Source organism: Salmo salar, chromosome 25, assembly GCF_965601325.2.
Source record: "Salmo salar chromosome 25, fSalSal1, whole genome shotgun sequence".
NCBI lineage: Eukaryota > Metazoa > Chordata > Actinopteri > Salmoniformes > Salmonidae > Salmo > Salmo salar.
In genome coordinates this window covers 23,484,476-23,512,382 of record NC_138315.1, presented here as the reverse complement: position 1 = coordinate 23,512,382, position 27,907 = coordinate 23,484,476, and the positions used below count along the sequence as shown (strand labels likewise).

Sequence of the window (27,907 nt, the reverse complement as noted above, 5' to 3'; positions counted from 1 at the left end):
CAACTGGTCTAACCCCCACTGTCTTCTGTAACATCACAGCTGACCTCACAAACTTATCAACATAAAAAAAACTCTGCCAATTTGACAGATTTCCCAAAAGTCTGATCTAGAAACCCATTTACCTCCTCTAGATTGTAAATTGAGTCGTCACCAGCTGCTACCGTATCAAGAGAGATATCCATTTCCTTCTCCTGATCCTCCTCAACTGAGGCCACAGACCCCTGACTCCCTTCTACCACATCCCTTTCACCACTCCCCTACCACATCCCTTTCACCACTCCCCTACCACATCCCTTTCACCACTCCCCTACCACATCCCTTTCACCACTCCCCTACCACACCCCTACCACATCCCTTTCACACCCCTACCACATCCCTTTCACCACTCCCCTACCACATCCCTTTCACCACTCCCCTACCACATCCCTTTCACCACTCCCCACTTGCACCCCATCACTTGTACCAGGCATCTCCTCCACTACCTGGGAGACTAGCCCCAGCTGAACCCCATTACTAGTAGTGGACATCTCCTCCACTACCTGGGAGACTAGCCCCACCTAAACCCTATTACTAGTAGTGGACGTCTCCTCCACTACCTGGGAGACTAGCTCCACCTGAACCCCATTACTAGTAGTGGACATCTCCTCCACTACCTGGGAGACTAGCTCCACCTGAACCCCATTACTAGTAGTGGACATCTCCTCCACTACCTGGGAGACTAGCCCCACCTGAACCCTATTACTAGTAGTGGACATCTCCTCCACTACCTGGGAGACTAGCCCCACCTAAACCCTATTACTAGTAGTGGACGTCTCCTCCACTACCTGGGAGACTAGCTCCACCTGAACCCCATTACTAGTAGTGGACATCTCCTCCACTACCTGGGAGACTAGCTCCACCTGAACCCCATTACTAGTAGTGGACATCTCCTCCACTACCTGGGAGACTAGCCCCACCTGAACCCCATTACCCGTAGTAGACATCTCCTCCACTACCTGGGAGACTAGCTCCACCTGTACCCCATTACTAGTAGTGGACATCTCCTCCACTACCTGGGAGACTAGCTCCACATGAACCCCATTACTAGTAGTGGACATCTCCTCCACTACCTGGGAGACTAGCTCCACCTGAACCCCATTACTAGTAGTGGACATCTCCTCCACTACCTGGGAGAGAGAGAGAGCGACAAAGAGAGAGAGAGACAGACAGAGAGAGAGAGAGAGAGAGACAAAGACAAAGAGAGAGAGAGACAAAGACAAAGAGAGAGAGAGAGAAAGAGAGAGAGAGAGACAAAGAGAGAGAGAGAGACAAAGAGAGAGAGAACGACAAAGAGAGAGAGAGAGACAAAGAGAGAGAGAGAGACAAAGAGAGAGAGAGAGAGAGACAGAGAGACAGAGAGAGACAAAGAGAGAGACAGAGAGACAGAGAGAGTGAGAGACAAAGAGAGAGTGAGAGACAAAAAGAGAGAGAGCGACAACATGCAATCAATCAGAATAAACCAAATTACAACACAGTCAAAACAAAACTACATTGCTTATTGGGAAACATAAGCACAAGCACAAAGCAAAATGCAGTGCTATCTGGCCCTAAATTGACAGTACACCATGGCTAAATATTTGACCATGGTTACTGACCAAAACCTTAGAAAAACCTTGACAAAGTACAGGCTCAGTGAGCACAGCCTTGCCATTAAGAAGGGTAGACACAGGAAAACCTGGCTCCCTGTAGAGGAAAGGCTGTGCAACCACTGCACAACAGCAGAACCTGAGACGGAGCTGCATTTCCTGACAAAATGTCAAAAATATAAAACAATTAGAGAGTGTCATTTCCCCAAATTTGAAACCCTTATTCAAGGTTTCAAAGACCTCTCTGATGAGGAAAGGCTACCCGTCCTGTTGGGGGAGGACGCAGAGAGCTGTGGGTTGGCAGCGCACTACATTGCTGCCTGCCATAAGTTGAGGGACAGTGTCTGACAGACCAATAAACCTGCACATGTACTCTACTGTATCGCTATTGTTATTGTTGAATGTATGGTTATTCTGACCCTTGGTTATTGTTGTTACTGTTGTCCCGTTGACAATTTTGATTCTCATTTTTATTTATTTTCATATTGTAAATATCCAAAATAAGCTTTGGCAATATGTACATTGTTACGTCATGCCAATAAAGCGAATTGAATTGACAAAGAGAGAGAGAGCGAGAGAGCGAGAGAGCGAGAGAGCGAGAGAGAGAGAGAGAGAGAGAGAGACAAAGACAGAGAGAGACAAAGAGATAGAGAGACAAAGACAAAGAGAGAGAGACAAAGAGAGAGAGACAAAGAGACAAAGAGAGAGAGAGAGAGACAAAGAGAGAGAGAGAGAGACAAAGAGAGAGAGAGACAAAGAGACAAAGAGAGAGAGCGACAAAGACACAAAGAGAGAGCCACAGAGACACAGAGAGAGACAAAGAGGGAGAGAGAGACAAAGAGAGCTCAAATCTATTAAATCAAAGAAGGCTTGTGGTCTAGACAACATCAGAAATGAAATGCTGAAAAACAGCACACCTGAGTTGCAAAATGCTGTTCTTAAATTGTTCAACATGGTTTTAACTTCTGGCTGCAACCAGGGGCTCATCTCCCCTATCCACAAAAGTGGAGACAAATCAGACCCCAATAATTACAGGGGAATTTGTGTAAACAGTCTGCATCGGGAAACTTTAATATGGCAGTGAATACACTCAAAGAAAAAGCCCGCAGAGCATTGTATGCAATAAAAATGAAATTATTCAAAATCAACATCCCAATTAGAATTTGGACCAAAATATTTGACAGTGTAATCCTACCAATAACTCTTTACGGAAGTGAGGTTTGGGGGCCACTCAATAAACTGGACTTTAAAATGTGGGACAAACATCCAATTGAAGGCCTACATGCAGAATTCTGTCGGAAAATCCTACAAGTCCAGAGAAATACACCAACTAATGCATGTAGGGCAGAATTGGGCTGCTTTCCAGTAATAATGAAAATACAGAAAAGATCATGAACATTTTGGCCACATCTAAATTCAAGTCTGCAATTTAAAGCACTTCAAACCCAAGAGCTGAGCCCAGAAACGAGCCCTCTCAGTCAGCTGGTGTTGGACCTCACCAACCAAGCTGACACCAGCACTGCTTCAAAAGAAAGAATTCAAATAAACTAAATCATGAACCAATCAAAGGACTCATATTTACAACATTGGAAAAACGAAACAAAATCCAAAAGCCGACTAAATTGCTATCTGACCCTAAACAGAGAATATGAATTGGCTGATTATCTCTACTCTGTCAGAGATACGAAGCAGAGACATATCCTTACCAAGTACAGGCTGAGTGACCACCGATTGGCAGTAGAAACCGGCAGATATAAAAAGACATGGCTACCCAAAGAGGAGCGTGTATGTGGCCACTGCACGACAGGGAGGTAGAGACAGAGATGCACTTTCCCATTTACTGTGATAAATATTCCTCACAAAGAGATTCATTATTCACAGAAATGACTACATTTATTCCAAATTTGAACTTATTAAACCCAGAGGAAAAACTAAAAATACTCATGGGCGAAGGAGCAATGGCTCCTCTTGCAGCCAAGTATGTATTTGCCTGCCATAGCCTGAGGGACACTGAATAATAACATCGTCATAGTAAACAGTCACTTACTTATTATTACTATTATTGTTATTACTATTATTATTGTTGTTTATCATTCCAAATAGTAGTGGTATGGGTGGTAATGGTAATGATAGCAGTGTAGTGATGGTGGTGTTAGTAGTAGTGGTATGGGTAGTAATGGTAATGATAACAGTTTAGTGATGTTGGTGGTAGTAGTAGTAGTAGTAGTATGGGTAGTAATGGTAATGATAGCAGTTTAGTGATGGTGGTGGTAGTAGTAGTAGTAGTGGTATGGGTGGTAATGGTAATGATAACAGTTTAGTGATGGTGGTGGTAGTAGTAGTGGTATGGGTGGTAATGGTAATGATAACAGTTTAGTGATGGTGGTGGTAGTAGTAGTAGTGGTATGGGTAGTAATGGTAATGATAGCAGTTTAGTGATGGTGGTGGTAGTAGTAGTGGTATGGGTAGTAATGGTAATGATAACAGTTTAGTGATGGTGGTGGTAGTAGTAGTAGTAGTAGTATGGGTAGTAATGGTAATGATAGCAGTTTAGTGATGGTGGTGGTAGTAGTAGTAGTAGTGGTATGGGTGGTAATGGTAATGATAACAGTTTAGTGATGGTGGTGGTAGTAGTAGTGGTATGGGTGGTAATGGTAATGATAACAGTTTAGTGATGTTGGTGGTAGTAGTAGTAGTGGTATGGGTAGTAATGGTAATGATAACAGTTTAGTGATGGTGGTGGTAGTAGTAGTAGTGGTATGGGTGGTAATGGTAATGATAACAGTTTAGTGATGGTGGTGGTAGTAGTAGTAGTGGTATGGGTGGTAATGGTAATGATAGCAGTTTAGTGATGGTGGTGGTAGTAGTAGTGGTATGGGTAGTAATGGTAATGATAACAGTTTAGTGATGGTGGTGGTGGTAGTAGTAGTAGTAGTAGTATGGGTAGTAATGGTAATGATAGCCGTTTAGTGATGGTGGTGGTAGTAGTAGTAGTAGTAGTAGTAGTAGTATGGGTAGTAATGGTAATGATAGCAGTTTAGTGATGGTGGTAGTAGTAGTAGTGGTATGGATGGTAATGGTAATGATAACAGTTTAGTGATGGTGGTGGTAGTAGTAGTAGTAGTGGTATGGGTGGTAATGGTAATGATAGCAGTTTAGTGATGGTGGTGGTAGTAGTAGTAGTGGTATGGGTGGTAATGGTAATGATAACAGTTTAGTGATGGTGGTGGTAGTAGTAGTAGTGGTATGGGTGGTAATGGTAATGATAACAGTTTAGTGATGGTGGTGGTAGTAGTAGTAGTAGTAGTAGTAGTAGTAGTATGGGTAGTAATGGTAATGATAGCAGTTTAGTGATGGTGGTGGTAGTAGTAGTAGTGGTATGGGTAGTAATGGTAATGATAACAGTTTAGTGATGGTGGTGGTAGTAGTAGTAGTGGTATGGGTGGTAATGGTAATGATAACAGTTTAGTGATGGTGGTGGTAGTAGTAGTAGTAGTAGTAGTAGTAGTAGTATGGGTAGTAATGGTAATGATAGCAGTTTAGTGATGGTGGTGGTAGTAGTAGTAGTGGTATGGGTGGTAATGGTAATGATAACAGTTTAGTGATGGTGGTGGTAGTAGTAGTAGTAGTAGTAGTAGTATGGGTAGTAATGGTAATGATAGCAGTTTAGTGATGGTGGTGGTGGTAGTAGTAGTGGTATGGGTAGTAATGGTAATGATAACAGTTTAGTGATGGTGGTGGTAGTAGTAGTAGTGGTATGGGTGGTAATGGTAATGATAACAGTTTAGTGATGGTGGTGGTAGTAGTAGTAGTATGGGTAGTAATGGTAATGATAGCAGTTTAGTGATGGTGGTGGTAGTAGTAGTAGTAGTAGTATGGGTAGTAATGGTAATGATAACAGTTTAGTGATGGTGGTGGTGGTAGTAGTAGTAGTAGTAGTAGTAGTATGGGTAGTAATGGTAATGATAGCAGTTTAGTGATGGTGGTGGTAGTAGTAGTGGTAGTGGTATGGGTAGTAATGGTAATGATAACAGTTTAGTGATGGTGGTGGTAGTAGTAGTAGTGGTATGGGTGGTAATGGTAATGATAACAGTTTAGTGATGTTGGTGGTAGTAGTAGTAGTAGTAGTAGTAGTATGGGTAGTAATGGTAATGATAACAGTTTAGTGATGGTGGTAGTAGTAGTAGTAGTGGTATGGGTGGTAATGGTAATGATAACAGTTTAGTGATGGTGGTGGTAGTAGTAGTAGTGGTATGGGTGGTAATGGTAATGATAACAGTTTAGTGATGGTGGTAGTAGTAGTAGTGGGTATGGGTAGTAATGGTAATGATAACAGTTTAGTGATGGTGGTGGTAGTAGTAGTAGTAGTAGTATGGGTAGTAATGGTAATGATAGCAGTTTAGTGATGGTGGTGGTAGTAGTAGTAGTGGTATGGGTAGTAATGGTAATGATAGCAGTTTAGTGATGGTGGTGGTAGTAGTAGTGGTATGGGTAGTAATGGTAATGATAACAGTTTAGTGATGGTGGTGGTAGTAGTAGTAGTGGTATGGGTGGTAATGGTAATGATAACAGTTTAGTGATGGTGGTAGTAGTAGTAGTGGTGGATGGGTGGTAATGGTAATGATAACAGTTTAGTGATGGTGGTGGTAGTAGTAGTAGTGGTGGATGGGTGGTAATGGTAATGATAACAGTTTAGTGATGGTGGTGGAGTAGTAGTGAGTGGTATGGGTAGTAATGGTAATGATAACAGTTTAGTGATGGTGGTGGTAGTAGTAGTAGTGGTATGGGTGGTAATGGTAATGATAACAGTTTAGTGATGGTGGGGTGGTAGTAGTAGTAGTGGTATGGGTGGTAATGGTAATGATAGCAGTTTAGTGATGGTGGTGGTAGTAGTAGTAGTGGTATGGGTGGTAATGGTAATGATAACAGTTTAGTGATGGTGGTGGTAGTAGTAGTAGTGGTATGGGTGGTAATGGTAATGATAGCAGTTTAGTGATGGTGGTGGTAGTAGTAGTAGTGGTATGGGTGGTAATGGTAATGATAGCAGTTTAGTGATGGTGGTGGTAGTAGTAGTAGTGGTGGATGGGTGGTAATGGTAATGATAACAGTTTAGTGATGGTGGTGGTAGTAGTAGTAGTGGTATGGGTGGTAATGGTAATGATAACAGTTTAGTGATGGTGGTGGTAGTAGTAGTAGTGGTATGGGTGGTAATGGTAATGATAGCAGTTTAGTGATGGTGGTGGTAGTAGTAGTAGTGGTATGGGTGGTAATGGTAATGATAGCAGTTTAGTGATGGTGGTGGTGTAGTAGTAGTGGTATGGGTGGTAATGGTAATGATAACAGTTTAGTGATGGTGGTGGTAGTAGTAGTAGTGGTATGGGTGGTAATGGTAATGATAGCAGTTTAGTGATGGTGGTGGTGGTAGTAGTAGTGGTATGGGTGGTAATGGTAATGATAGCAGTTTAGTGATGGTGGTGGTAGTAGTAGTGGTATGGGTGGTAATGGTAATGATAGCAGTTTAGTGATGGTGGTGGTAGTAGTAGTAGTGGTATGGGTGGTAATGGTAATGATAACAGTTTGGTGATGGTGGTGGTAGTAGTAGTAGTGGTATGGGTAGTAATGGTAATGATAGCAGTTTAGTGATGGTGGTGGTAGTAGTAGTAGTGGTATGGGTGGTAATGGTAATGATAACAGTTTAGTGATGGTGGTGGTAGTAGTAGTGGTATGGGTGGTAATGGTAATGATAACAGTTTAGTGATGGTGGTGGTAGTAGTAGTGGTATGGGTGGTAATGGTAATGATAGCAGTTTAGTGATGGTGGTGGTGGTAGTAGTAGTGGTATGGGTGGTAATGGTAATGATAGCAGTTTAGTGATGGTGGTGGTAGTAGTAGTGGTATGGGTGGTAATGGTAATGATAGCAGTTTAGTGATGGTGGTGGTAGTAGTAGTGGTATGGGTGGTAATGGTAATGATAGCAGTTTAGTGATGGTGGTGGTAGTAGTAGTAGTGGTATGGGTAGTAATGGTAATGATAACAGTTTAGTGATGGTGGTGGTAGTAGTAGTAGTGGTATGGGTGGTAATGGTAATGATAACAGTTTAGTGATGGTGGTAGTAGTAGTAGTGGTATGGGTGGTAATGGTAATGATAACAGTTTAGTGATGGTGGTGGTAGTAGTAGTGGTAAGGGTGGTAATGGTAATGATAGCAGTTTAGTGATGGTGGTGGTGGTAGTAGTAGTAGTGGTATGGGTGGTAATGGTAATGATAGCAGTTTAGTGATGGTGGTAGTAGTAGTAGTAGTGGTATGGGTAGTAATGGTAATGATAGCAGTTTAGTGATGGTGGTGGTAGTAGTAGTAGTGGTATGGGTAGTAATGGTAATGATAGCAGTTTAGTGATGGTGGTGGTAGTAGTAGTAGTAGTGGTATGGGTGGTATTGGTAATGATAACAGTTTAGTGATGGTGGTGGTAGTAGTAGTGGTGGTATGGGTAGTAATGGTAATGATAACAGTTTAGTGATGGTGGTAGTAGTAGTAGTATGGGTAGTAATGGTAATGATAGCAGTTTAGTGATGGTGGTGGTAGTAGTAGTAGTGGTATGGGTGGTAATGGTAATGATAACAGTTTAGTGATGGTGGTGGTAGTAGTAGTAGTGGTATGGGTGGTAATGGTAATGATAGCAGTTTAGTGATGGTGGTGGTAGTAGTAGTAGTGGTATGGGTAGTAATGGTAATGATAGCAGTTTAGTGATGGTGGTGGTAGTAGTAGTAGTGGTATGGGTGGTAATGGTAATGATAACAGTTTAGTGATGGTGGTGGTAGTAGTGGTGGTATGGGTGGTAATGGTAATGATAACAGTTTAGTGATGGTGGTGGTAGTAGTAGTAGTGGTATGGGTGGTAATGGTAATGATAACAGTTTAGTGATGGTGGTAGTAGTAGTAGTGGTATGGGTGGTAATGGTAATGATAACAGTTTAGTGATGGTGGTGGTAGTAGTAGTGGTAAGGGTGGTAATGGTAATGATAGCAGTTTAGTGATGGTGGTGGTGGTAGTAGTAGTAGTGGTATGGGTGGTAATGGTAATGATAGCAGTTTAGTGATGGTGGTAGTAGTAGTAGTGGTGGATGGGTGGTAATGGTAATGATAACAGTTTAGTGATGGTGGTAGTAGTAGTAGTAGTAGTGGTATGGGTAGTAATGGTAATGATAGCAGTTTAGTGATGGTGGTGGTGGTAGTAGTAGTAGTATGGGTGGTAATGGTAATGATAACAGTTTAGTGATGGTGGTGGTAGTAGTAGTAGTGGTATGGGTGGTAATGGTAATGATAACAGTTGAGTGATGGTGGTGGTAGTAGTAGTAGTAGTAGTGGTATGGGTGGTAATGGTAACGATGACAGTTTAGTGATGGTGGTAGTAGTAGTGGTGGTATGGGTGGTAATGGTAATGATAACAGTTTAGTGATGGTGGTGGTAGTAGTAGTAGTAGTGGTATGGGTGGTAATGGTAATGATAGCAGTTTAGTGATGGTGGTGGTAGTAGTAGTAGTAGTAGTAGTAGTAGTAGTGGTATGGGTGGTAATGGTAATGATAACAGTTTAGTGATGGTGGTGGTAGTAGTAGTAGTAGTGGTATGGGTGGTAATGGTAATGATAACAGTTTAGTGATGGTGGTGGTAGTAGTAGTGGTATGGGTGGTAATGGTAATGATAACAGTTTAGTGATGGTGGTGGTAGTAGTAGTAGTGGTATGGGTGGTAATGGTAATGATAACAGTTTAGTGATGGTGGTGGTAGTAGTAGTGGTATGGGTGGTAATGGTAATGATAACAGTTTAGTGATGGTGGTGGTAGTAGTAGTAGTGGTATGGGTGGTAATGTAAGTAACAGTTTAGTGATGGTGGTGTAGTAGTGGTGGGTGGTAATGGTAATGATAACAGTTTAGTGATGGTGGTAGTAGTAGTAGTAGTAGTGGTATGGGTGGTAATGGTAATGATAACAGTTTAGTGATGGTGGTAGTAGTAGTAGTAGTAGTGGTATGGGTAGTAATGGTAATGATAACAGTTTAGTGATGGTGGTGGTAGTAGTAGTAGTGGTATGGGTGGTAATGGTAATGATAACAGTTTAGTGATGGTGGTGGTAGTAGTAGTAGTGGTAGTGGTATGGGTGGTAATGGTAATGATAACAGTTTAGTGATGGTGGTAGTAGTAGTAGTAGTAGTGGTAGTGGTATGGGTGGTAATGGTAATGATAGCAGTGTAGTGATGGTGGTAGTAGTAGTAGTAGTATGGGTAGTAATGGTAATGATAACAGTTTAGTGATGGTGGTAGTAGTAGTAGTAGTGGTATGGGTGGTAATGGTAATGATAACAGTTTAGTGATGGTGGTGGTAGTAGTAGTAGTGGTATGGGTGGTAATGGTAATGATAACAGTTTAGTGTTGGTGGTAGTAGTAGTAGTGGTATGGGTGGTAATGGTAATGATAACAGTTTAGTGATGGTGGTGGTAGTAGTAGTAGTAGTAGTATGGGTGGTAATGGTAATGATAACAGTTTGGTGATGGTGGTGGTAGTAGTAGTGGTATGGGTAGTAATGGTAATGATAACAGTTTAGTGATGGTGGTGGTAGTAGTAGTGGTATGGGTAGTAATGGTAATGATAACAGTTTAGTGATGGTGGTAGTAGTAGTAGTAGTGGTATGGGTGGTAATGGTAATGATAGCAGTGTAGTGATGGTGGTGGTAGTAGTAGTGGTATGGGTAGTAATGGTAATGATAACAGTTTAGTGATGGTGGTAGTAGTAGTAGTAGTGGTATGGGTGGTAATGGTAATGATAACAGTTTGGTGATGGTGGTGGTAGTAGTAGTGGTATGGGTAGTAATGGTAATGATAACAGTTTAGTGATGGTGGTGGTAGTAGTAGTAGTGGTATGGGTGGTAATGGTAATGATAACAGTTTGGTGATGGTGGTGGTAGTAGTAGTGGTATGGGTAGTAATGGTAATGATAACAGTTTAGTGATGGTGGTGGTGGTAGTAGTGGTAATGATGATAGTAGTTGTAGTACTGATGTAATGGTGAAGATGACCGTTAGTTTTAGTTATAAGTTAGTTATAGTTTCATTTTCCATATTTAGATTTAGATATATATTTAGATTTTTATAGTTATTACATTACATTCTACTATTGACCGTTACCATTTTACTGTTATTATTTTTGTATTTAATTTTGTATTATTATTTACTGCCATTTTATATTATTTGTTATTGTTTCTCATTTTATTACAATGTATATTGTATACATTGATGCTTTAGCAATATTGACAATGTTTTTCATGCCAATAAAGCAGCTTGAATTTGAATTTGAGACAAAGAGAGAGACACAAAGAGAGAGAGAGAGAGAGACAAAGAGAGAGAGAGAGACAAAGAGAGAGAGAGAGACAAAGAGAGAGAGACAAAGAGAGAGAGACAAAGAGAGAGAGAATACCACTCCCGCTACCTTTAACTCAACTGAAGTGCCAATAAAGTCAAAATCTTTCCCCTCCATCCATTATTTTCCTCCTTCCCCAGGCTCTGAGTGAGATAGCCAATCAGAAGTGACCATGCAGCCCCAGCAGCATCCCCACTAGCAGCCTGCTAAAAACAGTCTGAGGAGAACTGAAGTGTTGGAGGACCATTCAACACAATGACTGATGGACCCATCACAGGACCAGTCAAATCACACACTGGGGCTCAAACTTTCACACCTCCCTTTCCTATCCGTTATCACGACACAGAGAATTTTTACCTTCTCTCTCTCTCTCTCTTCCTCTTCCTCTCTCTTGCGCTCTTTCACTCTCTTTCTCAAGAGGCCCTTTGGACGGTGACACGGCTTAAACGACAGCGTCATTATCCGAGAACAGATAGCGAGACAATCCTGCCGGAGAAGACTAAACAATCCACTGCCTATTACAGCAGCTCTGGGTTGAGAGATGAGGAGAGGAGGGGAAAGAGGAGAGAAGGAGAGGAAGGGAAAGAGGAGAGAAGAGGGAGGGAGGCAGAGATGGAGGCGAGGGAGAAAAGAGGAGAGGAAAGAGGCGAGAAGATGGCTCTGCAACTTGGTTCACCGAGTTCACGAAGCAGGTGAACCAGCTTTAAGAGTGACAATTCTGAGAGGAAAATGTGCAATTTTCAACTAAAATGCCTTTTCTTCCTCTTCCCTATTCACACACAACCCCAGTGGAAATCATCATGACAGCAGGCTGAAATTACAGACACAACTCTGCCCACACCCCACCTCCAAATCAGTGGCCAAGTTGCTCTGAATTGTACAGCAAGCTTGGTGGGGTTCACTGTTCAAGTCAACTGCTCTCTGGTATGGACCCATAGCAGTAGAGTGCATCTAGGTGCCTGGCATTATCATGGTTACATCCTTGTTATGGGTGCTATTTTCTCTGTGGGTGGTAGAATGGTCAGGATGGATGACAGGGTAAATCTGTACTAGTGGGCTGAATCAATCCTTTCTGAGTCTGAAGATGGTGTACCGCGTGGTCAGACAAACTATGTCTGTGTCTGAAATGGCAACCTATTCCCTATGTAGTGCAATACTTTTGACCAGACACTAGGGAGTAGGGTGCCATTTCAGACTCTGCCTAAGGATGGTCAGGGCCTCAACAGGACAGCCTGTTCCCAGATCTCTTTGCAGGTTGACGTGTATTGGGATGAGTCTTGTCCTGGAGGCAGAACTGAGCTATTTCTACTAGATGTGCCAGCTGTAAAGTCAAAATTGGCTACATTGTAAAAATTCCTGAAAACAAACATTAGCTTTTTGGTTTTAATTTAAGGTTAGGGTTAGGAATTAGTGAAAGCAGTTGGTTAAGGTTAAGGTTAGGTTTAAAATCAGATGTTATGACTGTGGCTGTGCCGGCTAGTGACCACTCTGCAGAGCTGCCTCCAGAACAACATTCATGATGAAATCGCTAACCTACGATCTGTTTGTGCTGTATAGCCAACTCCTATGGCTGTGGAATGACAATGACCATAGAAATTAGCAAGACAGCACAATCTGATCTGGGACCAGGCTATCACTGGGAGGCTCAGAGGAGAGATTAGGCTACTTGGCATCTCCAGGGTGGAGGAATGGAGGTTCCATGCCTCAGATCTCTGGATGGATTGTGAGAGGAGATGATTGTGAGGTGATACTCTGGCACCACCTCTTACCGTGCTAGATTATCCCTCCTACAGGCCTCATTTGATGGATAGATGTGAGATGTGATACTGGCCACTGGGACAGAGGTGACAGAGAGGATGATAATGACAGAGAGCCTTATCCAGTTTCTCTCTCCAACACCTTGAGTATGATAATGATCACGTTTGTCAACAACAACTGGGACAAACTCAGTGACGTGTCCAGTCCTTCAACAGCAATAGTGCACGGTGACTGTTACCTTTACTGTAATTTATACAGTCAGGGGCCTTACTGCCAGTCAGGGGACTTTTTTCGGCATGAGATCCATTTTGGCGTTTAAGCCTTTTCAATGCAGAGGGGCCTCCACGGTATAGCGGGTAACACACCGCCACCAGGAACATCTTAAGAGGATGGGGAAGGGGCCCCTAAATGAGGATGGAACACCATGCTCCAGTGAAGTGCACCAGCTTCAGAAGCTAGAAAGGCCAAGAAGATGCCTCTGATCCTGATCCCTTCTCCCTGCTCAGACACACACACACACACACACACACACACACACACACACACACACACACACACACACACACACACACACACACACACACACACACACCCCCCCTCATCCCAGCCAGATTAAAAGGGCCCCCATCCCGTGTGCAACCCACCCCACCCCTCCACAAGGTGACTTGGCTCAGTGACCGCTCCACCACCCTGCAATAAAACGTTCATCAATCACTGGGACTAATCTCAGGTTCAGCCTGACACCTTCATTGTTCCGGCATTTCTATAGCTGCTGCCCCCACATAAAGGGTTATACTGCCACCTATGCTAAGCAAATGGGCCGTCTGCTTTCCATCTGTGAGAGTCATCCTAAAGTGGGTAAAGTATGCCTTTGATGTGCAGTAGGCAGCACTGACATCAGTCTAAGGATTATCTGGTAGCTGTAAGCACACTGAAGGTAGCTAGGTATGAATGGAGCGGAGTGAAAGGATATTTCTGATCCAGGTAACTTACCATTACAGATACTGAATAGGCCTTGAGAACGGCCTTGTGCTGAAACGGTGACATTGAATAGTCTTAACGACATCCCCTGCTCTTTTCTACTGATTCATTAAAATCTGAATCTGTAAATGGAAAATGGAATCATTTGGAAAATAAATAGTCCTCCTTGGCTTCCAGCCCTCCACCTGGACCCCGGAGGACCTCATGATCACATTAATAAACTGGCCATGGAAAAGAACTCCATTTCAGGTGATAATGTTGCACTGCAATAAAAGCAGGCTATAGGGGCCCCAGGAAATGTTCATATGACCCATTGATTTTAGAGAGGTTTGGGCATATTTCCAATAATAAGTAAAACCTCTAGCTATCACTTCACTATTTATTTATTTCCGTCTTTCTTTCCACACACTGAACGGAATTTATTTGACCAATCTATCTATTCATGGCCCTTGGAAAGGTTAACAAAAACACCTCCTTCTCCTGAAATAAACACAGCCATTTCAGTGTTATCCTCCCTCCTTCACTCTGCATGTCTAGTTCTCACTATGGAGAACACCTTGTTTCTTAACCCGCTGCATAGATGAACAGAGAAGACAAAGGGGGTATCTCTGTACACAATGTTCTCTCTGTCTCTTATGTGTGTATTTGCGTATGTGCATTTGAGTGTGTGTAAACCAACCGACATGTGGAATTATTGAAGCTGGCAGCCAGAAAGATTGAAATGAAAAGTGTTTCTCCCTGTCTTACTGGTATGTCTGTCAAACGGTGCTGGCATCAACATAAAGCATCTCTGTTTTTCTCTGTATATCAGGGTTCTCCAACAGGTAGATCACAAGCTATCAGTAGCTCGCAGCCAATCAATTCCCGAAAGTATGTGCATTTTTTTCATGTGTTCCTTTGCAAACTGTCGTAAAAATAAAGCGCCTGGCTACTATCCAATCAAAGCCACATTGACATTATCCAACCCCTGGCTACCTACTATTGGTTTAAACAGCCAATTCATTTCCAGCAATATTGCCCTTGTCTGTTTGTTGTCGATGCTAATGATAGCCTTCTTGTGGGTAGACAGAAAGACTTTCCCTAAAAACCTTCACAATTAAATGTTAACTGTTAAATACAAAGTAGGTTTACCTGACAGAACTATATCATGATTATTTGTATCAATTGGGTTGCCATTGTTTTGCAAACTGTCATGACATGTGCTGCAGCAGTAGGCCTAACAGCAGAAACATCGCTAGATTGACACATTTCCTCTCTTGCTAAATGTGCAATTAAAGGGGAATTACACAAAAACAATCTAAATTATTTAGTTTTTTTCCCAGACCTCAAAAACGGTTTTCTGCTGTGATTTAAGCATTGACATCGACTCCGAACATCCACATCCGCTGTGTCTTTATGAATCATTTTAATATTAAGAGTAAAAAACAGAAAAAAAACCCAAAACAGGAAAAAACAGAAACAGAATTTGGGAAAATACAAAAGATAATTCTATGGGGCTGTCATGCCAAAATATTGTTTATTAACCACTATCTTACTAGGTACAGTATATTGACAGAAAGCACATCTCTGAACACCAAGGACCCGGTGAAGAGTTTCAGGGTAGAGGAGAAGAGAATAATGTGCCTATTTGAAAGCTATAAAAAAAGAATGTCGCTCGCGACATGTTTAATCTTTTTTAAGTAGCTCTCCTGCTAGAAAAGGTTGGAGACCCCTGCTGTATAGCGTGATATGAGAGATGGCTATAGAGCTTGTCTGTACAAAGGGCTGCTCCTCCCTGTAACCTGTTAGGCTTGGAGTCTATTCAGTCATTCTCTTCACTGATTAAATCATAATGGGTGTACTATTTCACACTGATCCCTTTGGCAAAACATTCTTAGGTCAAACAATTTCATCCAAACTTTGGTTCAAGAAGAAAAGCCTTTAGGTCATGAAACTATGCATTAAAGAGGTGAAAGAATTGAGAGTGTTATAAATGGGGGATCTAAGACCAATGTGATGTTTAGTAATACAATGGGTTTAAGTCTACTGTAAATAATCAAGTTTGCATACATTCGTTAGAGGAAGGGCCTCGTGAATGGCTCTGTCCAATCAGGAGGGTGTGTACAGTATATTAAGACTTACCTTGGAAGGTGACCACAGGGTGTTCTCTCCGGGTACACTCCGCCCGGGACAGGTACTGGGGGGTGGGCGTGGGGGCGGGTGGGGAGGGCAGCATGGGTTTCTGGGACAGTGCGATGGGGAGGGGCAGCAGAAGCAGGGGGAGGAGCAACAGGCCAGGCACGGACAGGGGGGCAGCGTTCCGTGGCAACGCTGCTGTCATGGTGATGGGGGCGGAGCCTTTCCTCTAACTGCCAAGGTGGGCCTCTGGGATACAACTGTGAGAAAAGAAGAAGGGAAGAATGAGAGAGAGAGTTTGAAAAAGAAGATGTGTTGCAAAGAGTCTGCGGTTGCATGATAACACTTCTGGTTCCTGACACACCCGGAGACTTTCTTCTGGAACTCGTCAGTCTATTCTTGTTCTGAGAAATGAAGGCTATTCCATGCGAGAAATTGCCAAGGAACTGAAGATCTCGTACAACGCTGTGTACTACTCCCTTCACAGAACAGCGCAAACTGGCTCTAACCAGAATAGAAAGAGGAGTGGGAGGCCCCGGTGCACAACTGAGCAAGAGGACAAGTACATTAGTGTGTCTAGTTTGAGAAACAGACGCCTCACAAGTCCTCAACTGGCAGCTTCATTAAATAGTACCCGCAAAACACCAGTCTCAATGTCAACTGTGACTCCGGGATGCTGGCCTTCTAGGCAGAGTTCCTCTGTCCAGTGTCTGTGTTCTTTTGCCCATCTTAATCATTTCTTTTTATTGGCCAGTCTGAGATATGGCTTTTTCTTTGCAACTTTGCAACTTTTCTTTGCAGCTTGTATTAGCTAACACAACGTGTCATTGGAACACAGGAGTGATGGTTGCTGATAATGGGCCTCTGTACACCTATGTAGATATTCCATAAAAAAATCGGCCGTATCCAGCGACAATAGTCATTTACAACATTAACAATGTCTACACTGTATTTCTGATCAATTTGATGTTATTGTAATGGACATAAATTGTGCTTTTCTTTCAAAAACAAGGACTTTTCTAAGTGTATATGAATATGAAACAAGTGAAAAACAAAGAGACAGGTGAGAGAGTGAGGAGAGAAAATTGCAAACAGAGACACTTAAACACTGAGGAGCCATGTCTGTGAAGTCCCTAACCCCTGACCTCACCATAATCATTCAAAATACGCAATTAAACCTCAGAAGTTAATTTAACGGCTGATTAAAATCAGAAAATTGAATGAAAGGGTAGTGGATTGTTCAATGGGGTGCAAGTTACCATGAGTTAATGTACCAGAACACTGTGAGCTTCAAATCTATGGCTCATAGAAATGTGCTTAACACAAGAAAAACGCTCTCTTCAGCTGTTCTCTAGAGAGATCCCTATGCTTAAAAAAATGTTTTAAACTAATTGTTTTGAGTAGATAACGCACATGAAGAGCTGAAATATCTTAGTCATCATTTCATCCCAACACCTCTCACAGTACTTAAGTTGCCTAGGCATTGCTGCAATCTGAGTTCACATGAGTTCTCATTCTTAAAATGTAATTTATTTAAGATAAAAGCATTCATGTTTTGACCTACTGGCCGAATGTTTTAACTTGAAGAGCGATAGTTGCGTCTTTTTTCCCTCATGTAAACTTTACATTTTGGCTGCACTTCACTGGCTCCAGGTCAGGTTAAGCGCATTGTCTTTTCCTTCAGCCACACAGTAAAAAAAGTAAAAAGTTGATTCAACGTACAATTGTAAGGTAACCCGTTGCAATAGGATTGTGAATTTGCTCAACAACATTTTCAGACAAAAAATGTTGTTGTGAGTTTGCTCAACAACCTTATTGTACGTCGAATCAAGATATTTTTTTTCAGTGCATTTCAGTTCAGCCACTCCAGAATAAACTGTGTTAAGCAGCCTTGAACAGTACTACACAATTCTCCACTTCCTCCTCCGTAGTAAATGTAATTTCCTGCAGACATAATATACAAGGGAATACAGCCTGGCTGAAACCTGTAGTCCATCATCACCCACCCTTGCGCCTTCTTACAATGTTACCATTGTGGCACGTAATATCAGTAAAGTAGATTAATAACTTACTTCCTGCTCTCACATTCACAGGGTTAGGTCTCCTTGTAATAGTATTCCTTTAAATGGACCGATCAATAACACATTATTAGGTTGGTTGAGTTTAAAATCAACCTTATTGCCCACAATCCATTAACCCACTCCCTCTTACTACAGCTGGTAACTAATTAGGCAAATGCAAATGAGCTGCTGGGGTGTTTGTCATTACAATACAGTAACAGTCAACACAACAGGCTCAGGGTAGATGCCAAGGAACACAGAAGTGCCACTAGACATACATCGAAAAGCCCTGAGCATACAGCATTCCGTGCGTTTTCACGGAAAGCATTTTCAAGAAGGGATGGGTTACTTGTTGCAATATTCCTCATGTCAACCCTAGCTACAACATCATTTGCGGTGAAACGTTTGCAGTGAATCTGCGAGAAAGGAAAACACTACTGTTAGATACACTGCTATGTAAAGTATATTCAAACTTAAAAGTAGTCCCTACACTAAAATAGAACTGGTGTTAATTAAAATAGTGTTTGGCTGGTGTAGAGAGAGAAGACCAGGAGGGCCAGCAGCAGCAGCTCTACAACCCACAGAGCAGTGCTGGTCTTGGCACAGACACAGTCAACTAGACCCATGGGTAAACGCTAACAGCAGGTGGAGGTGTGAGTGTGTAGACTAGGCTCCACTGGCACTTTGGGTGGACAGATGTGGTTTCATTAGTCTACATACACACATCATCAAATCACACACACGTACTCACACACACACGTCTAACTCACAATACTGGAGAATTAAAGCCTTGAACAGCTGGTCACAGTCCCCTCTGAGTCACAGGAAGCAGGCAGACCTGGCACCAAGTGTGTGTGTGTGCCTGGGTGAGTGTGTCCACCACTGCTCCCTTAGCGAGGACAATCAAAGAGGCCAACTACACTCTTTGAAAAAAAGGTTCCAGAAGGGTTCTTCGGCTGTCCCCATAGGAAAACAAACCCTTTTTGGTTCCAGGTAGAAGCCTTTTGGGTTCCATGTAGAACCCTCTGTGAAAAGGGTTCTAAATGGAATCCAAAACAATTATACCTGGAACCAAATAGGTTCCACCTGGAACCAAACATTGTTCTTCAAAGGGTTCTCTTATGGGGACAGCCCCAAAAAACTTTTAGGTTCTAGATAACACCTTTTTTTCTAAGAGTGTAGGACACCCTCTCTGATGTTCTCCTGCTTGAATGCTATTTGCCAAGTTGAAACCAAGGTGGTCGATTCTCTGTGACACAGGTACACACACACACACACACACACACACACACACACACACACACACACACACACACACACACACACACCCACACACACACACACACACACACACACACACACACACACACACACACACACACACACACACACACACACACACACACACACACACACACACACACACACACACACACACCCTGGCTGGGAGAAGGAGTCAGTCAGTAAATTATCCATGGACTGTGGACAGTGTGCTCATGGCTTAGAGGGGAACTTCCAGGGGTTTTGACTAATGAATGCCCAGACACGTCCCTTGTCAATAGCCCTCTGACAATCGAGCAGAGAGACTACTGTTGGAAGCAGGAGGTACAGTCCTTGAGGCACACACACACACACACACACACACACACACACACACACACACACACACACACACACACACACACACACACACACACCACACACACACACACACCACACACACACACACAGGAGGTGGGAGGTCCAGTCATTGAGATTGCTCTGATTTCATATTGTCTCTCAGCTCACTCACTGACATTGGATGCCATCCTGTAGCTATGGTAACAGTGAATATATTGAACCAGGTCTTAAGTAGATGGGGCCAGGTGGAGTAGAGTGTTTGCACTGAGCCCACAGCGTGTGTCAAGACACATCAGAGAAACCGTTCTGAAGAGAGAAAGAGCAGCTCAGAGATTGATGATGTATCGTAGGCCATGAAAATACCCTCAAAGAAAAAGCATCAAAAGCGAGGGAGATACGTCTTCTAGACCAAAATGCTAAATATGTTTTCCCTACCCTCTAAGTGATATCCACATACTGCGTATCTAAAAGCAAGGTGAGAGAGAGTAAAGTCCGATTAACGCCCCCCCCCCAGTCTTTCAGACCTTTTAAACGCAACAGCCTCACTCAAAATGTTGCCTTTTCACTAAAACTAAAGTAACGGACAGGATGGGAGAGGTGGAGCGGACGAATGGAGGCCATAAAAACTCCTTTAAAACACTCTTGTCTTTTAATAATGTCAGAGGGCTTTTATCCCATTCCACAAGGCCGCTGGGCCAGCAGGTGTGTCAGACAGTTTCTCTCTCCTACCAGCCATAAAGGCTTAGGATGAATCACTGGCTCTCCTCTCCGGCTCCACTCTGCTTCGCCATACCGGAGATGGATGATTTAGGGCCCTGAGTGCTCTGCCTGCACCTTCCCTCATCCGGATGGGTCTACTCTCTACCCTGTTGCCCAGGGGACTGCTTCTAATTACAACTCAATAGAAAGTCCTTCAACCAAATCTCATCTGAATCAATTAGGACACTGATTAAATTGCTTCCAGCCCATTGAGAAGACAATGTCTGTGTCCCAAATGGTACCCTATTTCCTATGCAGTGCATTACTTTTGACCCCAAAAAATAGGGAATAGGCTGTCATTTGGGATGCAACCAATCACTGGTGCTGTTCATAAAAAACAAGGTAGGCTACCTACCCCATATCAGAGAAATAAAGTGTTTCCCTGCGAATGAACGGATGTAGCTATTGATGTTTACGCTTCAAGAAAATAACCAGAAAAAAAACTAATCGAAATTAGATTGGTAATTTCAGTTGGGAAAGTCTCCAAGGAGGACTGGTTCCACTCCAATGGGCTCTTTGATGCATTTGATCTTAAGCTATGTTGATTGGATGTGATTGTTAAGCATCTTATATCAGGATGTATTATTGAGGCCCCATGAGCAGTAAGTGTATGAAAAATGCGCCGTTCTCACTAAGCCTTCTGTTGCGGACACATGTACACACACACACACACAAAACATACACGCACACACAACCACAAGCTCACACAAACACGCTAACCTCGACGTTAGCTTTAGTACCAGTGGAATACCAACACCAGCTCATCAGATCAGAAGATGCTCCCAGGTATCTGATTTGTGGCAGAAGTAAATACAGCACTCGTTTCTCAATTCAACCTACATCATATCCCCATTTCTCAATACAACCTACATCATATCCACGTTTCTCAATTAAACCTATATCATATCCACGATTCTCAATACAACCTACATCATATCCACGTTTCTCAATACAACCTACATCATATCCACGTTTCTCAATTAAACCTATATCATATCCACGTTTCTCAATTCAACCTACATCATATCCACGTTTCTCAATTAAACCTTCATAATATCCACGTTTCTCAATTAAACCTACATAATATCCACGTTTCTCAATTAAACCTACACTACCGTTCAAAAGTTTGGGGTCACTTAGAAACGTCCTTATTTTTGAAAGAAAAGCTCATTTTTTGTCCATTAAAATAACATCAAATTGATCAGAAATACAGTGTAGACATTGGTAGTGTTGTAAATGACTATTGTAACTCGCACGTTGTGTTAGCTAATCCAAGTTTATCATTTTAAAAGGCTAATTGATCATTAGAAAACCTTTTTGCAATTATGTTAGCACAGCTGAAAACTGTTGTTCTGATTAAAGAAGCAATAAAACTGGCCTTCTTTAGTCTAATTAAATAGTACCCGCAAAACACCAGTCTCAACGTCAACAGTGAAGAGGCGACTCCGGGATGCTGGCCTTCTTGGAAGAGTTCCTCTGTCCAGTGTCTGTGTTCTTTTGCCTATCTTAATCTTTTCTTTTTATTGCAACTCTGCCTAGAAGGCCAGTATACCGGAGTCACCTCTTCACTGTTGACATTGAGACTTGTGTTTTGCGGGTGCTATTTAATGAAGCTGCCAGTTGAGGACTTGTGAGGCGTCTGTTTCTCAAACTAGACACTCTAATGTACTTGTCCTCTTGCTCAGTTGTGCACCGGGGCCTCCCACTCCTATTTCTATTCTGGTTAGAGCCAGTTTGCGCTGTTCTGTGAAGGGAGTAGTACACAGCTCTGTACGAGATCTTCATTTCCTTGGCAATTTCTCGCATGGAATAGCCTTCATTTCTCAGAACAAGAATAGACGAGTTTCAGAAGAAAGGTCTTTGTTTCTGGCCATTTTTAGCCTGTAATCGAACCCAAAAAATGCTGATGCTCCAGATACTCAACTAGAAGGCCAGTTTTATTGCTTCTTTAATCAGTACAACCATTTTCAGCTGTGCCAACATAATTGCAAAAGGGTTTTCTAATGATCAATTAGCCTTTGAAAATTATAAACTTGGATTAGTTAACACAACGTGCCATTGGAACACAGGAGTGATGGTAGCTGATAACGGGCCTCTGAACGCCTATGTAGACATTCCATTAAAAAAATCAGCCGTTTCCAGCTACAATAGTCATTTACAACATTAACAATGTCTACACTGTATTTCTGATCAATTTGATGTTATTTTACCTTCTTCAGGATTGGTGGATCCCCAGCAGGACGGTTGAGCAAAAGTAGGCTAATGTGATTAGCATGAGGTTGTAAGTAACAAGAACGTTTCCCAGGACATAGACATATCTGATGTTGGCAGAAAGCTTAAATTCTTGTTCATCTAACTGCACTGTCCAATTTACAGTAGCTGTTACAGTGAAGGAATACTATGCTATTGTTTGAGGAGAGTTCACAGATTTGAACATGAAAAGTTATTAATAAACAAATTAAGCACATTTGGGCAGTCTTGATACAACATTTTGAACAGAAATGCAATGGTTCCTTGGATTAGTCTAAAACTTTGCACATACACTGCTGCCATCTCGTGGCCAATATCTAAATTGCACCTGGGCTGGAATAATACATTATGTCTTTTATCTTGCATTTCAAAGATGATGGTACAAAAAAATACAAAAATAGCGGTTGGTTTTTTCTTTGTATTATCTATTACCAAATCTAATGTGTTATTTTCTCCTACATTCCTTTCACATTTCCACAAACTTCAAAGTTTGTCCTTTCAAATAGTACCAAGGAAATGCATATCCTTGCTTCAGGGCCTGAGCTACAGGCAGTTAGATTTGGGTATGTCATTTAAGTCGAACATTTAAAAAAAAGGGGCCAATCCTTGTGCTTTTCTTTCATGTGCTTTTCTTTCAAAAGCAAGAACATTTCTAAGTGGTCCCAAACTTTTGAACGGTAGTGTACATAATTTCCACATTTCTCAAATAAATCTACATAATATCCACGTTTCTCAATTAAAACCATTTGATTAGTCACATAATCAAACGGTTTAAAAAAAAAAAAAAATGAGATGCTGCACACTTAATTTCCCACTTGTCATGTTTGTTGTTCCCTTAGGGAAATAACTAAGGTTAAAGCATACCAACCTACTGTATAGCACCAAGAGAAATCTAGGAAGTAAGATGAAATATCTACAGCCTACTAACTACTACCACACTATAGCATCTGAAAACTTTCACAAATTATAAGTTAAACTCACACTGTCTTTAACCACCTAAACTCATAAATACAGCGAGGGAAAAAAGTATTTAATCCCCTGCTGATTTTGTACGTTTGCCCACTGACAAAGAAATTATCAGTCTAAAATTTTAATGGTAGGTTTATTTGAACAGTGAGAGACAGAATAACAACAAAATAATCCAGAAAAATACATGTCAAAAATGTTATAAAATGATTTGCATTTTAATGAGGGAAATAAGTATTTGACCCCTCTGCAAAACATGACTTAGTACTTGGTGGCAAAACCCTTGTTGGCAATCACAGAGGTCAGACGTTTCTTGTAGTTGGCCACCAGGTTTGCACACATCCCAGGAGGGATTTTGTCCCACTCCTCTTTGCAGATCTTCTCCAAGTCATTAAGTTTTCGAGGCTGATGTTTGGCAACTCGAACCTTCAGCTCCCTCCACAGATATTCTATGGGATTAAGGTCTGGAGACTGGCTAGGCCACTCCAGGACATTAATGTGCTTCTTTTTGAGCCACTCCTTTGTTGCTTTGGCCGTGTGTTTTGGGTCATTGTCATGCTGGAATACCCATCCACGACCCATGTTCAATGCCCTGGCTGAGGGAAGGAGGTTCTCACCCAAGATTTGATGGTACATGGCCCCGTCCCTTTGATGCGGTGAAGTTGTCCTGTCCCCTTTGCAGAAAAATACCCCAAAGCATAATGTTTCTACCTCCATGTTTGACAGTGGGGATGGTGTTCTTGGGGTCATAGGCAGCATTCCTCCTCCTCCAAACACGGTGAGTTGAGTTGATGCCTTAAGAGCTCCATTTTGGTCTCATCTGACCACAACACTTTCACCCAGTTGTCCTCTCAATCATTCAGATGTTCATTGGCAAACTTCAGGCGGACATGTATATGTGCTTTCTTGAACAGGGGGACCTTGCGGGCGCTGCAGGATTTCAGTCCTTCACGGCATAGTGTGTTACCAATTGTTTTCTTGGTGACTATGGTCCCAGCTGCCTTGAGATCATTGACAAGATCCTCCCGTGTAGTTCTGGGCTGACTCCTCACCGTTCTCATGATCATTGCAACTCCACGAGGTGAGATCTTGCATGGAGCCCCAGGCCGAGGGAGATTGACAGTTCTTTTGTGTTTCTTCCATTTTTCTTGTAGCCCATTCCAGCCTTGTGTAGGTCTACAATCTTGTCCCTGACATCCTTGGAGAGCTCTTTGGTCTTGACCATGGTGGAGAGTTTGGAATCTGATTGATTGATCGCTTCTGTGGACAGGTGTCTTTTATACAGGTAACAAGCTGAGATTAGGAGCACTCCCTTTAAGAGTGTGCTCCTAATCTCAGCTCGTTACCTGTATAAAAGACACCTGGGAGCCAGAAATCTTTCTGATTGAGAGGGGGTCAAATACTTATTTCCCTCATTAAAATGCAAATCAATTTATAAAATTTTTGACATGCATTTTTCTGGATTTTTTTGTTGTTATTCTGTCTCTCACTGTTCAAATAAACCTACCATTAAAATTATAGACTGATCATTTCTTTGTCAGTGGGCAAACGTACAAAATCAGCAGGGGATCAAATACTTTTTTCCCTCACTGTAACTAGTAGACATGAGGCACCACACTCCCCCTCCACACACATGAAGAAACATACTGCTACCATACTCTGCCTCCCCCTCTCTCCCCCCTCCTCTCCCTTTCTCCCCAAGGGGTTTGGTCCCGTCGCGGGTTACATTGACCATGTCTAATTCTACTCAATAGCTGAACCTCACCAATCTTTTTAATGCCTGCTCTGAGATGGCCTATAGGGGTCTGGGCAACAGGCGAAGGGGGGGGGGGACGACGACAATGAAGCCCGTTAAGAGCCAAAGAGGAGGGGAGCAGGAGGGGGGTAATATGTAGGCTACACACTTGGGGAAGACCATAGGAATTTGGGACAAGATGGGGAAGGGCTGATATAAAAGGACCTTTTTGGTAAAAGGGTGATGGGAGGGTCGTAGAAATCTCTTATTGTGTCGCCGTGCTCACGCTTGAGTAGGTCCGTTAAAACAGAAGAAATGGCTTTCCCTAGGAATGTGCTTGAATGACATCTGCCCTTGGAGTCTGGGACACAGAAAAGAGCATTGGGACTGAACATAGGAATAAACATTCTATTTTTAATTCTATGGGGGTGACGGCATTGACAGGGCGTGACGGGGTTGAATCAAATGATATGGAATGTGTATGATATCATACCGTCATTACTCAGTGTCGATATCATAACCATATGATAACACATAGAAAAGGCAGTTGGTGCCTCCAGGTGCAGATACAATAATAGAAGGATAACACAGTTATTTGACTGTGATCTATCCAGGCACAAAGGCCCAGATAACAAAAGAATATGATTGTGTGTCTGTCTGCACTTTGCATTCTCCAGAGTGGAGACAGTCCACAGAGTACAAAGTGCATTTCATCGTCTTTGTGTAGTGCTACAGAATGTGTGTCTGTGGGCTGTGTCTTTTTGGGAAGTGAGTACTCATACACAGCAGCCAGTAGAATCTCAGGGAGGGCAATCATCACTTGCTGTCTTTCTACATCAGTGAAAGCACCCAGTGGCCTTGCTGCCAATCTGAAAATCCAAGTGTTGAAGAGCCTATTACACTCTTACAGTTTCCCCAGACTGGTGTGGTTACGTATTCTAGCACCGCTTCAGAGTCTGCCTGCATCCCAAATGGAACCCTATTTCCTATAGTGCACTAATTTTGACCAGGGACCTATGCCTATGGGCCCTGGTCAAAAGTAGTGCACTATATAGGGAATAGGGTGCCAGTTGGGACACAACCTTTGAGTGAGAACAACTTGCATTACACTACTCAGACTCCAGCACAGACTCCAAAAGAAAAGTCCTGATTGTAATCGCAGATTGCACCCGTTAACGTCGCCTGATTTATATTGGAACAAAACAACTTGTTACAGCACATCCAGGGTTTTATTATGGTGCATGAAGCACAGTTGAAAGAGTCAAAATAGGCTCCAACAATGAAGAAAGAGTTGAGGCGAGAGGCCCACTTATTGAGCTGTTCTAAACGTCCAATAACACTGCCCTCCAATCACAATCACACTGTCCTCCAATCACACTGCCCTCCAATCACAATCACACTGTCCTCCAATCACACTGCCCTCCAATCACACTGCCCTCCAATCACACTGCCCTCCAATCACACTGCCCTCCAATCACACTGCCCTCCAATCACACTGCCTTCCAATCACACTCCCCTGTGAGCAGCTAAAGGGATTTGATATGGCATGTAATGTAGTGATAAATTGAGAACCGTTTGTATCATCAGACTCCAGATAGTACTGCTGTGTGTGTACAGTTTGTGTGTGTGTGTGTGTGTGTGTGTGTGTGTGTGTGTGTGTGTGTGTGTGTGTGTGTGTGTGTGTGTGTGTGTGTGTGTGTGTGTGTGTGTGTGTGTGGGGTGGGGTGGGGGGGGTAATCTAGAGTGATGTATGGCTGGTCAGAAGCAATCTGCTGGCAGAGCCCTGGGAGGGAAAGGGTATCTTCCAATCTTTGGGCCTGTCAGTGTGCATCACGCACACGCACACACACAGAGACACATACACCCAGACACATACACCCAGACACATACACTCAGACACACACACCCAGACACACACACCCAGACACATACACCCAGACACACACACCCAGACACACACACCCAGACACACACACCCAGACACACACACCCAGACACACACACCCAGACACACACACCCAGACACACACACCCAGACACACACACCCAGACACGTACACCCAGACACATACACCCAGACACACACACCCAGACACACACACCCAGACACACACACCCAGACACACACACCCAGACACACACACCCAGACACATACACCCAGACACATACACACAGACACACACACCCTGACACACACACCCAGACACACACACCCAGACACACACACCCAGACACACACACCCAGACACACAACCACAGAGCTCTCCACCCCAGTCTGATCTGTAATAACACACAGTGTCTGTCCTTCAAAAGATCTATTATGACATTAGTTGGCAGACAGTCTCACACCTTTTCTGTTCAGACAGGATGCATGCCAAATGGCATCCTATTCCCAAAACAGTGCACAACTTTTGACCAGGGCCATTTGGGTGCCATTTGGGACACAGACAGAAGCCACATCAAGTACATATCTCAAGTTTACCTGATACTTCTTCATTGTGCACAGTCTATGAGCCTTCACTGAGAGAAGTTTAACCCTGGGGCTTGTTTTGATTTGTTTGGGAGGTTTGCAGGTAGTGTTTTAAACAAACGGTTAAAACCTTCAAAATGAAATAGTTAAAAAAGAGGTTATGCT

The 27,907-nt window shown here is 42.7% G+C and overlaps 1 protein-coding gene across 3 annotated transcripts in view; it reads right to left on the bottom strand.

Moving 5' to 3' along the window:
- LOC106586418 (semaphorin-5B) overlaps positions 1-27,907 on the bottom strand; it is a 199,172-nt gene that overhangs the window by 111,633 nt on the left and 59,632 nt on the right. For all 3 annotated transcript variants that reach the window (XM_045707609.2, XM_045707610.2, XM_045707612.2), the window contains exon 3: positions 15,888-16,141. In XM_045707609.2, the coding sequence (XP_045563565.1) occupies positions 15,888-16,086 (199 nt within the window). In that variant the 5' untranslated portion in view covers positions 16,087-16,141. The remainder of the gene's footprint in view (positions 1-15,887; positions 16,142-27,907) is intronic.